This window comes from Dromiciops gliroides, chromosome 6 (genome assembly GCF_019393635.1).
Source record: "Dromiciops gliroides isolate mDroGli1 chromosome 6, mDroGli1.pri, whole genome shotgun sequence".
NCBI lineage: Eukaryota > Metazoa > Chordata > Mammalia > Microbiotheria > Microbiotheriidae > Dromiciops > Dromiciops gliroides.
This window is the reverse complement of record NC_057866.1, coordinates 109,152,515-109,172,733: the sequence shown is the minus strand read 5'-3', so window position 1 is coordinate 109,172,733 and position 20,219 is coordinate 109,152,515. Positions and strand designations below refer to the sequence as shown.

The 20,219-nt window shown below is 45.8% G+C and overlaps 2 protein-coding genes across 3 annotated transcripts in view; one reads left to right on the top strand and one right to left on the bottom strand.

Annotated features, from left to right (window-relative positions):
- PDE3B (phosphodiesterase 3B) overlaps positions 1–14,672 on the top strand; it is a 169,224-nt gene extending 154,552 nt beyond the window's left edge. Inside the window, exons 15-17 of one of the 2 annotated variants that reach the window (XR_006353554.1) lie at positions 2,418–2,694; positions 2,863–3,189; positions 14,390–14,672. Coding sequence is in view for 1 of the 2 variants with exons in the window: in XM_043970564.1 (XP_043826499.1) it covers positions 2,418–2,694; positions 2,863–3,041 (456 nt within the window). In the remaining variant the exon portion in view is untranslated. Of the gene's footprint in view, positions 1–2,417; positions 2,695–2,862; positions 5,970–14,389 lie in introns of those variants that run through there. The other variant, XM_043970564.1, reaches the window with a different exon arrangement.
- Positions 7,713–18,626, bottom strand: LOC122730939 (vitamin D 25-hydroxylase). Its single transcript, XM_043970565.1, has 5 exons — positions 18,327–18,626; positions 15,043–15,184; positions 13,004–13,636; positions 11,265–11,594; positions 7,713–8,056 (listed from the first exon to the last, which is right to left on the bottom strand). Exons 1-5 carry the CDS (start codon positions 18,576–18,578, stop codon positions 7,881–7,883), a joined length of 1,533 nt encoding a protein of 510 aa, XP_043826500.1. The 5' UTR covers positions 18,579–18,626; the 3' UTR covers positions 7,713–7,880.
- Positions 18,627–20,219: the final 1,593 nt, after the last annotated feature.

Sequence of the window (20,219 nt, the reverse complement as noted above, 5' to 3'; positions counted from 1 at the left end):
CTTCTCAAGTCTCACTTTAAAAAACCTTGACTCTGCTTATGCACAGCTGTGATCCTTGGTGCTTCATTCTTTGATTCTTTGGAAACGAGGGCAGGGCCTGAGAGCATGGGAGCCTGCCTAGAGAGTCCTTGTTTGTTAGCCAACTCTTGGGCCCAGGATCAGAGCCACCATCAAGCAAGGACAGCGAGCTCCCAAAGCCCCCTCCCTCCAGAATGCTGGTTCTGCAATATAGAAGGGAAACTTGTAGGACCCCAGATGGTTGGAGTTAGGATCCTAGTAGTAGTGATAGGGTTATACTGATCCATCAACAGTGTCTTTGCTGGGGGGCACATGGTGACCAAGAGCATGCATTTGCAAGAGAGTTATGTCTCGAATCTATAGCAGGGGCAGAGCAAAGCCATCTTAGCCCCACGGGCCTGCCCCCAACTCAGCCAATAAGCCACAGATAGTCATGTCCACTTGAACCCCGCTTTCCTAAGATGAACACCTGCTTTCTGTATATTATACTACACAGCCTTGCCTGGATAAAATATCTAAAAAAATTTTTTAAATGTTAATTCTTCACTGGTGGAATTTTCTTTAGGGACTCAAATGACACTATGATATGAAGCTAGTATCATCCTAATGTGATAGAGTAGAAAGAACCCTGGCTTTGGAATCAGAGAGATGAGCCTGAATCATGGCCGTTTCACCCTCGTGACTCCTCTTTGGGCCTGTAAGATGAGGGAGCTGGTCCAGCTCTTATGGATAGAGTTGAGAACAGATAAGAAGCCCTGAAGTTCTTACCTGTAATAAAATAACTCAATAACTATGTGATTTTGGGAGAGTCACAGCCCTTCCAGGCCTCAGGCTTTGGTCAAATGGGGATCACTCTGCTCTTTAGATGGATCCGATGTAGTGGTGTGTATGGGAGGGCTTGGCCAGACTCCATTCTGGACTCCTCCTCCTCCAGTTTGCTATGACTTTGAATGAGCCACTTTCCCTCTCTCCTCAAAAGGAGGAGGTTGGATTGGGTGATCTCTGTGCTGTCCTCTGCCTCTAGTCCTTCATTCTGTCCTGTTCTATCAGGGAGTCATTGCTCTGGGACGATATGACAACTTGGTTCTCACCTTCCTGCTTTCGGCTCTGTCTTCTTTGATGCTGTCTTGGGAGTCAGTTTTTGCCCTTCTCTTTTTAGGTCAGTGTCCACTCTCCCCTTTGTGCTGACTCTGACAGGGCCTTTCTGTGGCATGGTACAAGATGTTTATCCTGTGCTTTATCAACTTGCCTGTGTATTTTTCATATAATGCTTTAATTTTATTCTTGAATATGCCCTCAGAGGTCACCTTAAATAGGAATCCGTCTCCTTTGCATCCCATACTACCCTACATCCATTTAGCTGCTGCTTGAAGAACTCTAGGGATGGGGAGCTTGACCCCTTGTGAAGCAGACCATAGGACACCTTCCGTTATTAGAAAAGACTTCTTTCCATATCACTGAAAACTGCCTTTTAAAAACTTCTTTCCATTTATCCCAACTCCCCCTCTAGAGACCAACACAACAGTTTTGTCAGCTAACAAATTTCCCAAGCAGGGGCCACTGTAAGTTCATCAAGATATTCCTTCAAGAGTTTACAAATAATTGTTCTCTTTTTTAAAAGTATTATCTTTCAACAGAAACAAATAATAAAGTATTAATGTTGTGAGGGATAAACTTCCTATGCTCTGCAAAGCACCTTCTTACAGTAGGGGAAGATGGCCCCCCCGAAGGTCAACATCTCAAATTGCCTGTTGGAAGAGGTGAGAGTGAGTGAGCTTGAGAGGGGAGGGAGTTAATGCCTTCCCCTCACTGCTCACGTCCATGACCTTTTAGCAGTTTGGAGGGAGAGAGGTATTGGCAATACTGCTGATTCTCAATGAAGAAGCCATCTCTTTTTTTTGATGTCATGTCACTGTTAAAGGAAAATAAAATCCCTTAGCAGAATCAGAACAGAGAACAACTGCTGAAAACTGAGGACCCAACTAAAGGAAAACACTCTGAAGTCTGATGATGCATGTGATGCTTTCTAAAGACCCGCATGTGATGACATGCTTAGAATCACAGATGCAGCAAACTTCTCAAGATGCCAGCTAGCATGATCTTTAAAGAGAATAAAATATCACTAGGTTAGCCTCAGAACCAGAGAAGGCAACAGCTGACAGACGATAACATTTAGAGCTCATGACTTGGTTTTGTCACCATCATTAAATGGAGATTTCATTAATGATAAATAACCAATTTTCACATGAATCTTTTGAAAGGCAGTGATAACTTACATGAAAACTCTCGTTCTGTATTGGAGGCTGGGATTTAGTCTAAGGGAGGGAGCTTGGTAGTGTGCTTTGAACACTGGAAGTCTTATAAAAATGCACCTTCTGTCTGTTTCTTAAACTATTTAGGGAGATGAAGAGGCCAGCCTTGGGCTGCCCATCAGTCCCTTCATGGATCGCCACTGTCCACAGCTTGCAAAGCTGCAGGAATCTTTTATCTCTCACATAGTGGGGCCCCTGTGTAATTCCTACAATGCAGCAGGTTTGCTTCCTGGTCTGTGGATCGAGGAAGAGTGTGAAGATGCTGCAAGTGAGGAATTTTGTGAAGAATTGCAGTCTGAAGAAGATAGAGCTCACGCTGCTGCTACTATGACTCCTGGGGCTTCTCTGTCCAGTGCCAGGCCAAGTAAGGCACCCACCCATGCCCCCCCAGTGCATGCACAGTGACCCCACTGTACCTTTCAGAAAGTTATTTCTAGGCTGCCAAGCTTTTGTGTTCATTTGTAAGTCAGTCATAGATGAAACTTTGTCATTGTGCTGCTAAGATTTTAAAGCTGTATTTTGATTTTCACAGAACTACAACGGAAAAAAAAGGTCAAGTACCGCAAGTTTTGCCAGCTAACGCAGCATCTGAATGAAAATCACCAGCTTTGGAAGAGGCTGGTTGAGAGAGGAAATGAGGACTCTGCTGCAGACGTCCAGCCAGATGTAGAGGCCCACAGTCCACTTCCATCTCCAACCAAAGAACTCTAAGTCATGGAGGAAGCAGGTGAGGAAGAAATGCTGCTGCCACTGCTAGCACCACCATCTTCCCATTCATCATTGCCATCATTGCCATCACCTCCACTACGCTGAGAGAGAGGAAGGGAGGCTCCGTTGTTACCTTCCTTTGGGAGAACAGGTGAAGGAGCTTTGCTTGAAGAGGCCCGGCCTCCATTTCTTCACTGTGCTGACTTCAGACCGACCCATCTCCAGGGAGGTGGGCAGGCCTTCATACTGTGATAGGATCCTCACTGCCCCAGCCATGTCCCCGTGCCCGTGCACTTAACCATGTGGAACAGAAAGCTGGGTTCAAGCCTTCTAAATCCCATGATTGCAAAGTCTCGGAAAGCTCTGCTTTGTGGACAGATCTTTTGGCTCTGAAGCCAGAGCTCACCCTTTGCATGCAGTCCCTGCAAGTTGAGAAAGAACTCTTCAGTTGCCAAGGAAGCAGGACTTTTGGTTTGTGTGAGACTGGGATTCACTTTTTTCTGTTCCTGCATCCTGTCTAATGACGAAGATGGTATTTGCAGTACAGCCAGTGGAAGGGTCTCCGTGGTGTGTTCATTGCCACCCTCCCACCTCAATTTGTCCACTTGGGAGCTGTGACATCTATATTATATTCTGATTTTTAAGAATGATTCAGATGGATCAAGGTGCATCGATTTACGATGCCTTTGACTGTCATGCATCATTGTTGCGGTTTTACTGAAATGATTCAGGTTTGCAGTGAGCATCAAATTTTGTCTGTTTTTAATTTAAGCTTTGATGCTCTGTGGTAGAATTTTTTAATCTTTAAAGAGATTTTTTTTACTCAGTACTGCTACATTTTTCCACTCTTACTCAGGATGATATTTTTAAAGAGTATTCCACTAAACCCATCAAACTCCCATCCCATCCCACTGTTGAGCCTGAGCTTGAACCTTATTGGTGTTATTCCTTCCACATATACATATTTTGAGACAGATGAAAGCCAGAAAAGGGAAACTATCTTCCTCATTCTTGTTATTGAATCCCCTCTGATTCTTACTGCAGAATTTAATGCAAACCACTCCTACAAAGAGGTCAGGAACAGCCAAAAGAAAGATACTGTTTGTGTGCTTGCCTGCAAATAAATACAGAATTGAACAGTCACCTTCAGAGTAAGAATGCTTCTGGTCAGTGCACTTGGAAGTATACCATGTGACACTTCTGCACCCACCACCTTTGGATCTGTTTCCCTCTGCCCCAGGTGTATTCTGGGCAGCTTATGAAAAGGTTCAACTTAAAATGACTACTGTATACTTATTCCTATTGCCCAGTTGTTGGTTTAGTTTCAGGATGGCCATATACACCCTGACTTGACTATATTTCTCTTACTACCTAAAATGATTTTTACCAACCATCTTACTTCCTCAAACTTCTTGGATAACAGTGTCAAAGATGGTTGCAAAACACATGTATGTGCAGCTTTTCTACAGTACGTGTAAGCTAGGATGGTTCCAAGTGTGTGACTTTGTGGGAGAAAAGCACACAGCTCATTTTGAGTGTGCAGAGAAAGCACTGAAAGCAGCTGTCTGTGAAATGACTCCTCGAGCTCAGTCCAGACTAAGCCATCAGACTGTGCTGGTGGACTCTGGGTGTCTCTTGGCAGGTGTTCTGTTTGCAAGGCCCGATGTGACTCAGAGATGTAACCCCCAACTGCAGAGCAGTCGCTCCCAAAGGACCCCTGGCCATCTGACTGGAATATGGCTTGAAGTTTGCAAAAGACACTTGGGGGGTGTTGTTATATGAGGCTCCTGCTGCCAACCCAGCGACTTTGTTTGTAATGCTCAGTGTTTCTACCCCCTGTCTCACAATCCCCAAGGGGAGTTGTCCATTTAGACATTCACCCCATAGTCTGCTGGGTTTGCCAGGAGCCAGCCTCACAGAAGCACCATTGCTGGGAGTTCTGCATGGCAGGCACACCTATCTGCCAGGGACAAAGCAGGCACTCATGGGGCCCTTTTTGGTTAAGATTTTAAAGGGGAGGCAGGGAGGATTTAATGTACAGCTTTCATTTAGCTTCTCAATAGAAGCGTGTTATTCTTTTTTATTCTTTTAGAATATTCAGTTACTGGAATTTATTTAAAAATAATGGAGTAATTTGACAATTGGCTGTTGATTTTTCAACATTAGAGCTTTTCAACTTTTTGTTCCTTGATTATGGCTTATAAACAGCTGACTTCAGCCCAAAGAAACTCTGCAGAGTATTTATGTCCAGTTTGTTACTTCCATAATCATAAGGAACTGGTATGGTATATTAAATATTTTTAAGCCACCAATTGTCCCCAAGTGTAACTTTATTTTCTGCTACGGGAGGGGGTGTGTGTTCCCTATAGAGGTCCCCTTGGGTACCTTTCTCAAAGGGTCTTGGTTCCCTGCTCCTCCAAGAAGTCTAGCATTACTTGGTGAATCACCATAGCCACCCCAAGCTCATACAGGGGAATTAATAAATACAAAATGAGAATCATAGAAGCTGACGGAAACCTTTGACTTAGTCTGGTCCAAACGTCATGCAGCATGAATCCCTTCTACACACAGTGATTTGTCTCCTGCTATGTGTAGACCAGATTGCCTGCTATCTGCCTAACAAGAACTGATTCTGAAATGGAGACTACCCTGGCCAGACCAGGGCAAATGACTGCTCGAGCCCCACTTCTCCCTTCAGTTTTCTTGGATCACAGACTGAACTCAGTCTCTCAGGTACTTAAAACAATGACCCTCATGTGGAAGCAACAATTTCCATGCTGTTGAGTCCATACTTTGCCCATGAATGGAGATTCTGACCTGAACTCCAACGGGCAGCACAGAGAAGACCTTTCTCATTTTGAACAGTGGAGACTTCTCATTCGGCTAAAACCGCATGTATTTTTAGCAGGTGGAACACACTTTCTGTTCACACTCAAGTTTGTGATCAGTTACTAATACCTTATCCCAAAAGCTACAGTGCAAAGAGGAACACATTTTTACCAGACCCTGGAGGTCACTATCAACAGAAACTACAGTGAGACCAAGCCATTAAAAATGGAGGGTTGAGGTCCAGATGATGAGAGCTAACTCTCCCTGACCACTGGGAGCATTGTGGTCAGTTTGGATTTGGAGAGACTGACTAACCATGAAGACAACAAGGCTAAAGAAATTTTGTAACAATGTGATCATACCCTTTTACTTCTATGTAAAGATTTACATATCAAATCTTAAATCAGCTTCCAAAGTGTATTCTCCATCTCCCACTGGCTTCAAGTATAAATCATGTTGGTGCCTGTCAGATCATGAGGTGTAGCCCTGTGGCCTGCCAGCTGTAGTCCAGACCACAGCCGCTCCTGTTAAGAGATGTTTTAAGTGGGGATGACTCTCCTTTTGAGCTTCAGGACTGAGTGCTGTGAATGAATCCCATTCTGCTGCATGTCAAACATTTCTACATTCTCAAACTTGGAATTCAGCAGCCAAGGAGAAGTCTTCACTTTAAACTTCACGACCCTCCCCCCCCCAACAACCGTGCCCATTGCGATTTCTGGGGTTTGTTCCAGAGGCCATTTAATATGTCCTACTTTGGGTTGGAACCACTGAGAGAAAGGAAAGCAAGGCCAAGGGCTTTGCTAAAATGTACTCAAGACAAGGAAGACCGGCCCAGCAACCCCCTTCAGCTAGAAGATTCAAGGCGTCCCTCTGTGGTCAGGTTCTGGTTTGGAGGCAAGTCCAGCGTGGGTATTAATGGAGCTCAGGAAGAAGGACCAGGTCTGTCTCTCCCAGGGACCGATGCTGATCAACGTCCTCCCTTAGATGAGAGCCAGGAAACTGCTCCTCAGTTTCTGCGAGCCTCTGTCTCCCTTCCAGTCCCTAGTTTGGGAAGGGCACTGGATTTGTATTCAGAGGGCCTGGGGTTGTCTCATTTGTAAAACCAAGGGTTGAACCAGCCGGCCTGAGAGGTCCCTTCCAGCACTAAATCTGTGATCCATGCCCTGCCTAAGGAAATATGGCCACTGGTTCCACCAAAGGGGCTCACCCCTCTGACCACTGAAACGGATGGACTTTTCCCTTGCTTTCTGTTAAGAGGAGGATGCTTTTCCTCATCCCCTTCACTGGGATATGAAGTTTTGTCTAAAGCCCCCAAGACAGCTAGTTTTGAAAGTCAATTGATGTCTTACAGGATGCCAAATACGATGGTACTGAGTTATCCCCTAAGAGGAGAGCATGCTCAGTTACTATAATCTGTTGCTGTTTATGCTTGCAAACAACTGTTGAATGAGAAGCCTAGGCAGAGAAAGGTGCCTGTGTGAACAGGGGAATGCTAAGAGACAAATCAGTCACTTTTATTTCATAAACAGAAGTGTCATTAATTAACAGTAACCAAACTTTTCCAGTTTGGAGACAAGGAACAACCTTATCTGAAGAGGGGCCTAACCCTGAAGCCAGGAAGGAGAAAGGCAAGGATTGGCTGAAGAAACCAAATCCCACCCCCCACCAACACCCTTCTTAGAATCTTGTTTCCCATTGTTTGTTCCTGCTTTGACGCTGCCCCCAAAAAGAAAGGGCAGAGGACTGGCTGGAAGTCCCCTCTCTGGATACACATTCCTCAAAGATCAGGAATCCATATTAGAAGCTGGGCAGAGCTGGAAAGGTGGGTCTGTATTTAGAAAACTATGTCCATATAATTTAAATTTGCACTTCTTAATTTAGACCTTTGAAAACAGTTTGTTTCCAATAAAGTTATCATAATGTGACCAGTGTTCAAATTCTGAGGGGGGTGGGGGGGGGGGCAGAATCCTTCCAGGTCCAGATATACAAGTCCTCCTAACAGCTGTTCCTTGGCTACCGTCTTTCTGCACAGAGCAGGTATGGCAGTGGCTGCAATGTCATGCCTAATTTGGGTTCAAGATTTGGCACTACCTCAGGTGGAAAATGCAAGTGGAATCGCTGAAGCAATGATGTGAAAAACAAAAACATTTCCATCCTAGCCAGCTGTTCTCCAAGACAGTGTCTTCTTCCTAAGTAGAAGGGGAACAAAGCAATCTTTCTTCAAGATCAAACGATTGATGCCTTCTCCCCACTCTCCCCCTGTCCCTCATTACACGCTATATATCACTCAATGGGGGAGGTATTGGGATAGAGAATCCCGTGATCCCAATTAATCAGACCTCTAGCATGCCCCTACTATGCGCCAGGCTGAGCTATTCAATGAAGAAAGGGGCTTTGGCAACAGTGGCACAGAGATCGTGGCCAGGCCTCAGAGCTCGCTCCTCAGAGGTGCTGAATGATGTCTGCGGGACTGCAAATATTCCTTAGCCCAGCCTGCCCAGAGCAGAGAGGCAGCAAGAGAAAGATGCTCTGTCACAGGACCACATCACCTCTAGGCTGATAAAAGAAAAGTCCATGTCCACATCAAGGATCAAATGGGCAATCCCTTTAAACACATTCATTCGGTTGTTTTCTAGCATGACTCGGTGAAGAGAATGTAGGCTGGAAGTATGATTCTGCTGCTCATTTACTGTGGGACCTTGGCTAAGTCTTGCTCTCTCTGGGACTCAGTTTCCCCAGTTATTAAGGGGTGATCTTTTCTCAGTCCTCATTCTTTGTGAGCTCTGACGCTGTTGACCACCCCACTCCTTGATACTCTCTCCTGGTTTTCCTCCTATCTCTCTGGCTATTCCTTCTCTGTCTCCTTTGATGCACCTGCCTCCCTCTAAGCACAGGTGTCCCTTGGGGTTCCTTTTCTTTTCCCTCTGTGCTACTTGACTTGGTGATCTCACCAGCTCCCATGGATTTAATTACCATCTCTATGCAGATGATTCTCAAATCTGCCTTTCCTGCCTCTAGTCTCCCATCTCTAACTGCCTTTCAGACATCTTGAAATGGTGGCCAGAAGACAGATAGAATAGATCTAAAACTGAATTCATTATCTTCCCCCAACCCTCCCTCCCTCCTCTCTTCCCTGTATGGGAATAGTACCTCAGACTCCCTAGGAATCCTCCTGTGCTCCCCACAGGATACCAAGACCTCTCTTCACCTTTGTAGCATCTCTCAAATATGCCCCCTTGTCTCCTGACATTGTCCCCACTCTGGGGCAGGCCCTCCTCACCTCACACCTGGACTTCTGCAATAGCTGCTGGTAGGTCTGCCTGCTGCAAAGTCTCCCCCGTTCCAGTCCATCCATTTAGCCACCACAACTATTTTCCAAAGCCCGGGTCCAACCCTGTCACCCTCCTGTTCCATAAACTCCAGTGGCTCCCTATCATCTCCTGGACCAAATGCGCAGTTTGGCGTTCAAAGCCCTCATCCCCTCCTGCTTTTCCAGTCTTCTCACACCTTCCTCCTCACTATATCTTCCCTCTGGTGACACTGGCCTCAACTATTTCATATACAAGATACTCCCTCTCTCTGCTCCAGGCATTGTCTCTGGCTTTTCCCGCAACTGTAGCATTCTTCCTTCTCATCTCTGCATATTAACCTCCCTGGCTCCCTTGAAGTCCTGACTAAAACCCTGCTTTTTACAGGAAGCTGCTCCCAAAACCTTTTCATTCTGGTTCCTTCCCTTTGTTATTTCCTATTTTTTCTTACATAGTTTGCTTCATGTGTGCATACAAATGTGCATGTACATATGTGTGCTCATGCATTTACATGTTGTCACCCCCATTAGATTGTAAGCTCCTTGAGGGCAGGGATTATCTTTTGCCTCTTTTTGTATCCCCAGTGCTTACAACAGTGTTTGCCACATAGAAGAAATTTAACAAAAATTGATTGATTGATGATCTCCACAGTCCTCTCAAATTTTTACTTGGGCTGCTATGTAGCACAAAGAATAGAGTGCTGAATTTGGGGCCAGGAAGATCTGAATTCAAATCCTGCCTGACACTTAGACTAGCTGTGTCCTCCCAAAAAGTCACTTTAATCTCAGTTCCCTCATCTGTAAAATGGGGGTGATAATAATAGTGCCTATTTAACTCCTAGGGTTGTTGTGAGAATAAAGTGAGATACTGTTTGCAAAGTGCTTTACAAACCTAAAGTGCCAGTGATGATGATAACAGATATGCAAAGAACACTTCATGCTATCGATATGACAGTACCCACTTCTTTCTTGCGGCCAATAGGACTGGCAGAAAGCTTTCTTTGCAAGAACTTTGAGGGAAGGATGAGAATGGTCATGCCTGGGACTTGCTTTTGGAAGCTCTCTGGCCAGATGAAGTACAGAAGGGCTTGTTTCATAACCTTCTTGCACATGGTGTCATCACATATCACACTGGCCATTCAGTCCTTTGTTCCCTTCAGAAGGCCTTTAAACCCATTCTGTCTGCCTGTGAGCCCCAGGGCTGTCAAGACACACACAGAGTCCTCCCTCTGTCCACAACCCACCTTGAGACCAGTCATTTGTAGACCTAAGTCATTCTTCAAAGGTCACGTTTAAGAGAAGCCTTCTCCAAGTCAGAAGGAAGTGAGGCAGAAAGCATTTATTGGACACCTACCATGCCAGTTATTACCTCATTTGTTCTTCTCAACAACCCTGGGAGGTAGGTGCTATTATTATCCCCATTTTTCAGGGGAGGAAGCTGAGGCACACAGAGGTTCAGTGACTTGCCCAGTGACACACAGCTAGTAAGTGTGTGAGGCTTCATTGGAACTTAGGTCTTCCTGACACCAGGCCCAAGAACTCTAATTACTGCACCACCTACTAAATCTAAAAACAATGTAGTTGTTTTTGTTTTTTTCAAATAAGTAACTGAATAAGGAATTAATATGAAGCCAAGGTTACTTTTGGATGGAGGCAGTCATTAGATAGTTAAGCCAATGCATTCTCATACTGAGGGTCAGTGCTACACTCCAGTCCTGGTGTAGTTCACTGACAAATTAGAGCTGATTCAGAGAACACTATTCCTCTCTCAATGTGTGGCAGTAAGCCTGGGGTCTTACAGACTGGGTCAGGGGAGCACATGATCTGGTCAGGTCCTATCAAGTTGGGAAGGTCTTATGTACACGCCTGGCCATGGACAGGGTGTCCATTCTAAAAACCAGCTTAGCTCCACATAAAATAGGATCAGGTTGGGCATTCCTCCGGCTAGCTTCCTGGCCATTCACATAGACCCTCTCCTGAGAAGCAGCCAGGCGGCCAGGGCTCTTTCCTGGTGAAGGACAGCAGTGAAGCTTCTTGTTCCAGACCAATGGAGGATCCCAGAGACCCTCCTGCCCACACACAGACCTTACCTAGTGAAAAAGGAACCATTGCTTCTTTCTTAACAAACTGTCCATGGCTGTCCAGAAATCGCTCCGGATAAAATAATTCTGGGTTTTTCCAGTACTTTTTGTCAAAATGCACAGAATAAAGATTTGTGATGACTGTGGTGCCTCGAGGAATAGAATAACCTCGCACAACTGTATCTTGAGAAGTTGCATGGAAAATACCCAGTGGGACGATATTAGAGAAGCGCAAGACTTCCTGCAAAACTGCCTCAGTGAATGGCATTTGGCTTCTGTCCTCCAAAGAAGGTGTCCTGTTGGGACCCACGACCAAATCAATCTCTTTGTGAACTCGCCCTGTTAGAGAAAGAGGGTACAAGTTGTTAGTCAGTTATTAAAATTATAAAGTTTTACATTACTGTGACCTCAAACGTGAAGCCCTTTGTAGCCTGAGATTGAAGATGGCACCAGACAGCCCCAAGAATATTTTCATTAAGTGGGCTGCAGCCTGATGCCCCCTGATAGATTTTCCCTCATTTTGTTTTCCATTCTGTTAAAAAGGGATATTGGAACAGAAGACCATCAGTTGTGCTGACAGACAATAAGCATGATTAAAATGTACTCCTCAGGGGGCAGCTAGGTGGTGCAGTGGATAAAGCACCGGCCCTGGATTCAGGAGGACCTGAGTTCAAATCTGGCCTCAGACACTTGACACTTACTAGCTGTGTGACCCTGGGCAAGTCACTTAACCCTCACTGCCCCACCCTAAATAAATAAAGAGATAGGTAAATAAATTAAAAATAAAATGTACTCCTCAGAATCTGTAAGGCTCCCAGGTAGTATTCTGGGCAACCATTTTTCCTAGTAAAGTCCAGCACACACAAATAAAACTGTTCAATTTTAAGACAGTAACAGACCCTGAAGGGGAAATGTTATATTTTGAGGAAAAAAAGAATGTCACAGGGGAAGCTAGGTGGTGCAGTGGGTAGAGCACTGGCCCTGGATTCAGGAGGACCTGAGTTCAAATCTGGCCTCAGACACTTGACACTTACTAGCTGTGTGACCCTGGGCAAGTCATTTAACCCTCACTGCCCCACCCTAAATAAATAAAGAGATAGGTAAATAAATTAAAAATAAAATGTACTCCTCAGAATCTGTAAGGCTCCCAGGTAGTATTCTGGGCAACCATTTTTCCTAGTAAAGTCCAGCACACACAAATAAAACTGTTCAATTTTAAGACAGTAACAGACCCTGAAGGGGAAATGTTATATTTTGAGGAAAAAAAGAATGTCACAGGGGAAGCTAGGTGGCGCAGTGGATAGAGCACTGGCCCTGGAGTCAGGAGTACCTGAGTTCAAATCTGGCCTCAGACACTTGACACTTACTAGCTGTGTGACCCTGGGCAAGTCACTTAACCCCAATTGCCTCACCAAAAAACAAAAACCAAAAAAACTCCTTGTAAAAAAGAATGTCACACTGTGTGTCTTCCTCCTCCTTGGTCAGAACTGCAGGTTTTAGTCTATAAGTTGAGAAGCAGCTCAGAATGTGGATCAGAGATCACAGAGTCAGGGCTGAAAGGGACCTCAGAGCCCACCTCCCTCATTTGGCATTGAGGAAAGAGGCCGGAAGAGGTTCAATGACCTGCCCGAGGTCACACAGGCAGGTGGTGAGCCTGTGAGTCCAAATCAAGTGCCCTCTCCTTGGTAGATGAGTTCCTCTCACCACCCCAATAAAGGTGGCCCCAAAGCTTCAAACAGATTTCTCACCTTGAATGTTAGGATAAAGGCCCATATAAAGAACTGCCCATCTGAGTACATTGGTGGTGGTTTCTGTTCCAGCGATGATGAGCTCTCCCACAGAGAAAATCAGGTTTTCCTTGGAGTATGTGGAGCCTGGGTCACTTCTACCTTTATCCATTTCATCTAAATAAGCATCTACATAATGCTGAGGTGACTGGGGTTTCCTATTGGCAGATACCTTTTCAATGATTCTAGAGAGAAAGTCATAGACGACAGCTGCATTCTTAAAAAGTTGTTGGTGTTTCCCAAAGGGGAAGATGCCAATCCAGGGGAAAGAGTTATATAAGAAGACAGAAGCACTAGCAGCCAGCTCCACGTTCTCACTAAAGATCTCAATCATGTGCTGAAATTCTGTGTCTTCATAGGAAAAACGTTCTCCAAAAATAATCATGTTGGTGATGTTCGAAACAGCGTTTGTTATCAACTGCTTAGGGTCAAAGGGTTTCCCTTGATATGTGTCAACAGCATCAGTGAAGCACTTGGCTTCTTCAGCGATCTTGGACTCAAAAGATTTCTGGCCAGTGCCAAAATAGCGAAAGCTGTTCACGGCGAGCCTCCGGTGGTCTGTCCAGCCCCGGCCGTAGGTGGCATTGAGCAAACCTACAAGAAACATTGTACCCTTATCCCCTTCATCCTGGCTTCCAGATCCAGTCCAGACTGACTGTCCACTGATGCGCACACAGACCATGTCTGAATCTAGATCCCCAATGCTCCAGACCCAGGTGGAAACAGAACACACACACCCCCCCCCCCAACCAGAAGCTTGGTAGATTCAAGGCTAAAATCATTATTTTTCTTCCAAATCTACCTCATCCTCTGGCTGCTCCAGCTCTGAGGTTCCCCCACCAGCCTCCCATTCACTCAGGTTCAAAGCTTCAGAGACCTCTTTGACCACTTTCCCTTTGCCCACCATATTAATCAGTTGCTAGGATGTTGACACCACTTCCACAACACACTCTGTGCCTGTTCTCTCTTGTCTTTGAGCTGCCACTGTGGGTTCAAGCCCTTAAAGTCAGTTCCCACCTGCCTTGAGTCTCTCCCTGCTCTCTCTGATCCATCACCTTTCAGACCACACACTGATTGTATATATATATATATATATATATATATATATATATATATATATATAGCCTCCCAAAGCCCTGTTCTGATCCCACCACTCCCTCATTCATATGCTTACAGTGGTTTTTGCCTAATGAATAAAGTACAGATTCACTGGCCTGGTATTTAAGGCACTTCCCAGTCTGGCTCCAATTTACCCTTAACTCACACAATGCCCTTTCCTGAACTCAACCTGACCTAGACTCATTCTCTACTTTCTTTGTGACTTTTCCCATCTTGCCGTATTTGCAGATGCTGTCCCCAGTGCACCCGATGGATTTACATCTCTGCTTACCCAAAATCCTGCCTTTTCTTCAAGGCCCACCTCATGCAACACCTCCTCCAGGAAGTCTTCTCCTGATTCCCTGAAGTGGTTGTTTCCTAATCAACTTTCCTAAAAGACTTCTTTTTACTTCTGGTCCAGTTTGTATGAAGTTATTGGCATACATGCCATTTCCTCTGTTAGAAGATAAAATGTTCCTGGAGCATATGGACCATGATCTTTTCATCATATTAAGAGGGCTTAATAAATGTCTGCTGAACTGAATTAAATCAGCTGTTTTCCTTTAATAGGTTGGGAGAGTCTAACTTGAAAATGGGTAATAATTCTAATACCCACTTAGGGTTTCAGTGCTGCTTAAGGATTATGAAGGACTTGACCCATATGATGTCATCTGATACTGACAATAACCACTTCAAGAAGGTTGTACAAATATCATTCCAGCTCAGAGAGGGTGCCCAAGGTGAGGGAGGGACACTTACAAATATCATCTCATTTGCCCAAGTCCATATGTGCAGGGCATTTTGGGTGGCTCATGCCATAGACTGTTTTCTCAGACCAAATGATACCTAACATAGGCTTGTGATATTTTAGTAAGTCCATCAATAGTTGAAAATACACCTACCTCCCATTTTCGTCAGCTTCTTGAACAGTGGGAGAGCAGGTCTGTCTGCAAAGGTCTCACTTTGATGAACAAGACATTCTTTTACTATATCATAACCATTCAGGACCACAGTGAACAAACCTCCAAGATCTAAACTGAAAATCTTTGGAAAAAGAAAAGGAAAGAAAAAGCAGAATTTAAATGAAATGTCATCTGGGGAAAGATCACTAAGGAAATCTATGTAGTCTTTTCCCGGCTTTATCATGGTCTAAGTTACTATGTGGAAGTATGTTAGGTGCCTTTCCAAGCTTCGGTAATCAACAAGCATTGATGGAAATAGGTGAGGTCTTGGGAGGACCATGAAGGCTTCCTCTCTGCTAGGATCCACCCTAAGGGCAGCATCATCATTGGCTCTATCCCTGGAGCAGGACGAGGCTGGGAGGGGGGGGGGGCAGAAGGAGAGAGCACAGGCTAAAGAGTCAGGAGATGTGGGTGGCACTGGCTTGGTTGGGTGCTACCTCTGACTGGGTGGCCTCACACAGGTCAGACTCTGGACCTAGTTTCTCCTGTAAAATAGGGGTGGAGGGGCCTATGACAAATGTCACAAATCCCTCCCAGCTCTAGCACAGTCTACATAACTTTCACCCTCTGGGTCAGTGCAAGGTACTCCACATGTTCTTGGCTAATTAGAGGCTCTGGAACACGTCTCATCAATTAATATCTAAAACACGTCACATCACATCAGACTATTACATCCCAATAATGTGAGAACAAAGGTTCCATCCTCTCTGCTTGTGTGGTTTCAAGGCTTTTGCAATGCTTTAAGTTTGTCTATTTTATGGTTTTCAAAGCACTTTCACATCTCCTATGGTCATCATGATAACTTTGTGGGGTAGGAAATGTCAGAAATATGTTCATTTATGGGAGGAAACTGATGCGTGGACAGGTGAAGCAACTTGGCCAAACTCAAAGTCGGAGAACCCCAGCCTTAAGCCTGCAGGTGGAGGTCAGGCCCTTTTCCATCAACCGCCAACATCTGTAAGAAAGCAACCACTTCCCCGCCCCACAGATTTGATACGTGAGGAGTTCTACACAGCTGATGACATCCTTACAGTGACAGTCAAGTCTCCGGGTTAGAAATCCCCAAATAACAGAAAATGACTAGGTAGTGGAATTTAATCCTTGCTTGCTTTTAAATTTGGATGTTCGATAGATTTTGACACTAAGGCCCAGAGTGAACAGCAGGTCCTTGTTCAAAGATCACGCAGGTAGCCAGCCGAGCTAGGTCTTGAACCTAGGCCCTCTGATGATAATAAATACAATTTCCCCTGGATCACACTCTTTTTTCATTACAACACCCCTCAGCCTCTAATGGGATTTTCTAAAATATAAAAGTGGAGGTTGTGGGGGCAGCTAGGTGGTGCACCAATCCTGGATTCAGGAAGACCTGAGTTCAAATCCAGTTGCTCTTCAGTTACTTTGGGTGCTTCTGGCTTTCAACTTTGAGAGAGAAAATGGATGATACCAACAACACTTCAGATTGAAAGTTGTTGTCAAGGCCTTTCGATCTCACCACTGCAGCATCTCTCAAATATGGCGCCCCTTCTCTCCTTGGACAACGCTCTACCTCTAGTGGAGGCTCTTATCACTTCATGCCTGGATTAGTCCAATAGCTGCTGGTGGGTCTGCTTGCTTCAAGTCTCTCCCCATTACAGTCACTTAATAAATGTTTTTTGATTGATTGATGATCGCCAACAACAGCTAAGCCCACAGCCCCCCTGAAGCAGTCAGCTGCCCTGAGGGATGGGTAGTGGCAAAAATTCCAGGCAGGTTAAACCACTACCACCTCCTTCAGACTCCCATGCAAACAGCCCAGGACTCTAAACCCAAGATCCCCAGGAACAGCAGTGTCCACAAGCCATGCCTCCAGCCATCATTGAGGGAAGCAGGTGTTGCAGCCCCAGCTACTGAAGCCCCCCAAAAGAGAGTGCTAACCACTGGAATCCTTGTCACTGTCAAATGGCTCAACATCAGAAATGCATTTGGCTTTATCTTTGGAAGAGACATTAAAGAAGATGCATTACTGTCAGCTCTCCCCTGCTTGGTATGAACCCCTGGTCCTTGGCATCTGACTTATAGCTGAAACTTCCTATGTATGTACTATGTCGTTTGCAGCTCTCCCACCCCAACACATGCTAGGATGTGATAAGAGGACATCTTGTTTTTCTATTTGTAACAATAAGTCACTCCCTCCTTCCCTTCCTTCTTCTCATTCCTCCTTCTTCCCTCCTTCCTTCCTTTTCTCCATCCATCTGTTCCTAACAATAACAAGTTTCACATTCATTGACTCTCCTAGCTATACGTGACTCTATATATATCACTCTAAGTAACCAGACTTTCCCTTATTTAATAATAATAACTAATATGTATATAGTGCTTACTACGAATAGGGTCGTGAAGAGCAAGAAACAACTAAAATCAACGCAACAAAATGGGACCCCTTCTGGGGTTTTCTTGGCTGAGATATTGGAGTGGTTTGCCATTTCCTTCTCCAGCTCATTTTACAGAGAGGGAAACCGAGGCAAACGGGGTGAAGTACTTGCCCAGGGTCACACAGCTAGGCAGTGTCTAAGGCCAGATTTGAACTCGGGTGGACCTGACTCCAAGCCCCTGGACCTATCTACTTCGACACAAAGATGCCCTGGATTCCTTCTCAGAATCATATTTTTCAGTGTATAGATACTGCGTGTAACTGATTAGGGTTAGTTACAAAGGAATGAAGGGAGGGAGGGAGGAAGAGAGAAAAGACATGTCAGGCACCCCAGGTTAAGACCCCTCGTCTTGGATGGTCTAAGGTCACTCACTCACTTCCAGCTCAAATCCTACATTCTAATGACAAGAAATCCCGAATTAACGATTAACCAGCCGCAGAAAGTGCAGAGGCCGCAGCGTTCTAAAGTCCGGGCAGGGCAGCCCGGAGGGCGCCTGTTTTGGGGATGACTAGCTGGGGTCCGAGCTCCTGAAGCATTTCGTTGGGGGTAGTAAATAGGAAGAAGAGAGGTGACCGAAGGGGAAAAGTTGACCACTGCAGGTGGACACCATGAAGGATTAGGTAATTGGACACCGGGAGAGGGGAGGTGATGGCAGCAGGGGTGGACACCGGGAGAGAGAATGGGGACGCCAGCGGGGGTGCAGTTCGGGTACGTCTCCAGTGCTGGGAGCTGCTTTCAGGAAGACCCGGCCGGGTTCCGGCCGCGGGCCGGTAGGGCTGGCGGCAGTGCCGGGACCCGGCGTGGAGGCGGTACCTGGCCGTGCACGTGGCTCTGCTGTTCCATGTAGACGTGAGGCTGCTGCCCGGAGGCGGCGAGGGAGAAGATGTTGCCGATGAGCGGCAGCCCCGCGGGGCCCGGGGGGAAGCTGGCCGGCCGCTTCGGCCGGAGGAGGAGCAGCAGCAGCAGCAGCAGCAGGAGCAGCAGAAAGAAGAGGAGGAGGGAGCCGCAGAGCGCGGCCGCCCCCGGTACCCCGGCGCCCCCAGCGACCGCGTTAAGGACCCGCATGGCGCGAGCTCCGCGCCATTCCGCCCCTAAGCCTCCAACCTAGCCTGCCCAGGCTCTGAACCCCGCGACTATTGGTCGCCGTCCCGTGACGTCAAGCCCGGAGCGATTACCGGGTGACGGGGCACCGCCCCTCCGCCCCGCCCGGACTGGACACGTAGCCTCCTGCAAGGCCAGGTCGGGGTTTGCCTTTGTATTTGTACGCCCTGCACTTAACTTAGTGTCCAGCACATAGTAGGCACTTAACAGCTGCTTGTTGATCAACAAGTGTCAGTTTCCCCATTTTACAGACGCCGAATGGGTCACACAGCCAATAAATAGACCCCAGGATTTCTCCTTCCCTTCCCCTTTCTTTCTTCTCTTTTCTTTCTTTTTCCCCTTCCTTCCTTCCTTCCTTCCTTCCTTCCTTCCTTCCTTCCTTCCTTCCTTCCTTCCTTCCTTCCTTCCTTCCTTCCTTCCTTCCTTCCTTCCTTCCTTCCTTCCTTCCTTCCTTCCTTCCTTCCTTCCTTCCTTCCTTTTCTTTAGTGAGGCAATTGGGGTTAAGCGACTTGCCCAGGGTCACACTGCTAGTAAGTATTAAGTGTCTGAGGTCGGATTTGAACTCAGGTGCTCTTGAATCCAGGGCTGGTGCTCTATCCACTGCGCCATCTAGCTGCCCCCCCTTCCTTTCTTTCTTTCCTTTCTTCCTTTCTCCATTCCTTCCTTCCTTCCTTCCTTTATTTATTTATTTTGCTTAGGTAAAGGAAGCCATTCTTAGCCTCACTTCTTACCTAATCACTGAATGGGCGTTGCCTCAGGCAAACTGAGACCTGGGAAAGTCCTTAGCTTAAAAAGGTCAAAGTCTCCCATTGCACTGGGGCCATCTCCAGTCATCCTGATGTATATCTTGCCACTGGACCCAGATGGCTCTGGAGGAGAGAGTGACTCTGAACAGCCTTCCCTCACTTAAATCCAATTCACTGCATGTCATGACATCACCTCCCCATGCCACAGTCTTCTTAGAAAATGAAGAACAAACAACAACTACCCACATTGGCAAGTCTCAGCTAAGAGACCAAGATAATTTTGTTTGTTTGTTTTGTTTATTTTTTAAGAAGGAAAAGGTTTTTAGGAAAGATCCTGTTTAAATTGTGGGTCCTTTGAGCCAGCCTGACCAAATTGATTAATAAATTCAAAGGGAAGGAGGAGAGCTGAAAAGCATCAGTTTGGAGAAAGCTGCATTTTGGAGGGGGCGGTGATCAGTCGGAGGATTGTTCAGTCAAGAGAAAAAAAAATGCTTTGGATGTCATCTTTGTCCTGTTGGCTCCTCATCTATTTTTCCTTCTTTTGAGGGTGTGTTTTCCTGTTGGCATAATTACAACCTCAGTCATCCACAGGTGATGCCATTTCAGTTATCTAAATTCCTTTTAGCCCTTAAGTAGTGTTTTAACAGGAATCTCAAACTATCAATGGTCATTAATTCATCCAAACTGGAAAACAATATTTCTTGATTTTATTCTCTGGGAACTGAAAAATGATTCTATTCCTTTAATGTCCAAACCTCAGTATTTGTGGCACTTTAACTCTAGTCTTTAATTCCTAAGTAAATGTTATTTAGAACCAGTCCGAGGGGCAGCTAGGTGGCACAGTGGATGGAGTACTGGC

Bases quoted from the DNA above. Each gene is read 5' to 3' on its own strand.
- LOC122730939 (XM_043970565.1), bottom strand. From the start codon at position 18,578: ATGCGGGTCCTTAACGCGGTCGCTGGGGGCGCCGGGGTACCGGGGGCG. The intron at 13,637-15,042 runs GTAGGTGTATTT...TGTTTCTTGTAG, and splicing joins GAAGCTGACGAAAATGGGAG to GTTTGCTCAATGCCACCTAC. The intron at 11,595-13,003 runs GTGAGAAATCTG...TTTCTCTAACAG, and splicing joins CCTTTATCCTAACATTCAAG to GGCGAGTTCACAAAGAGATT.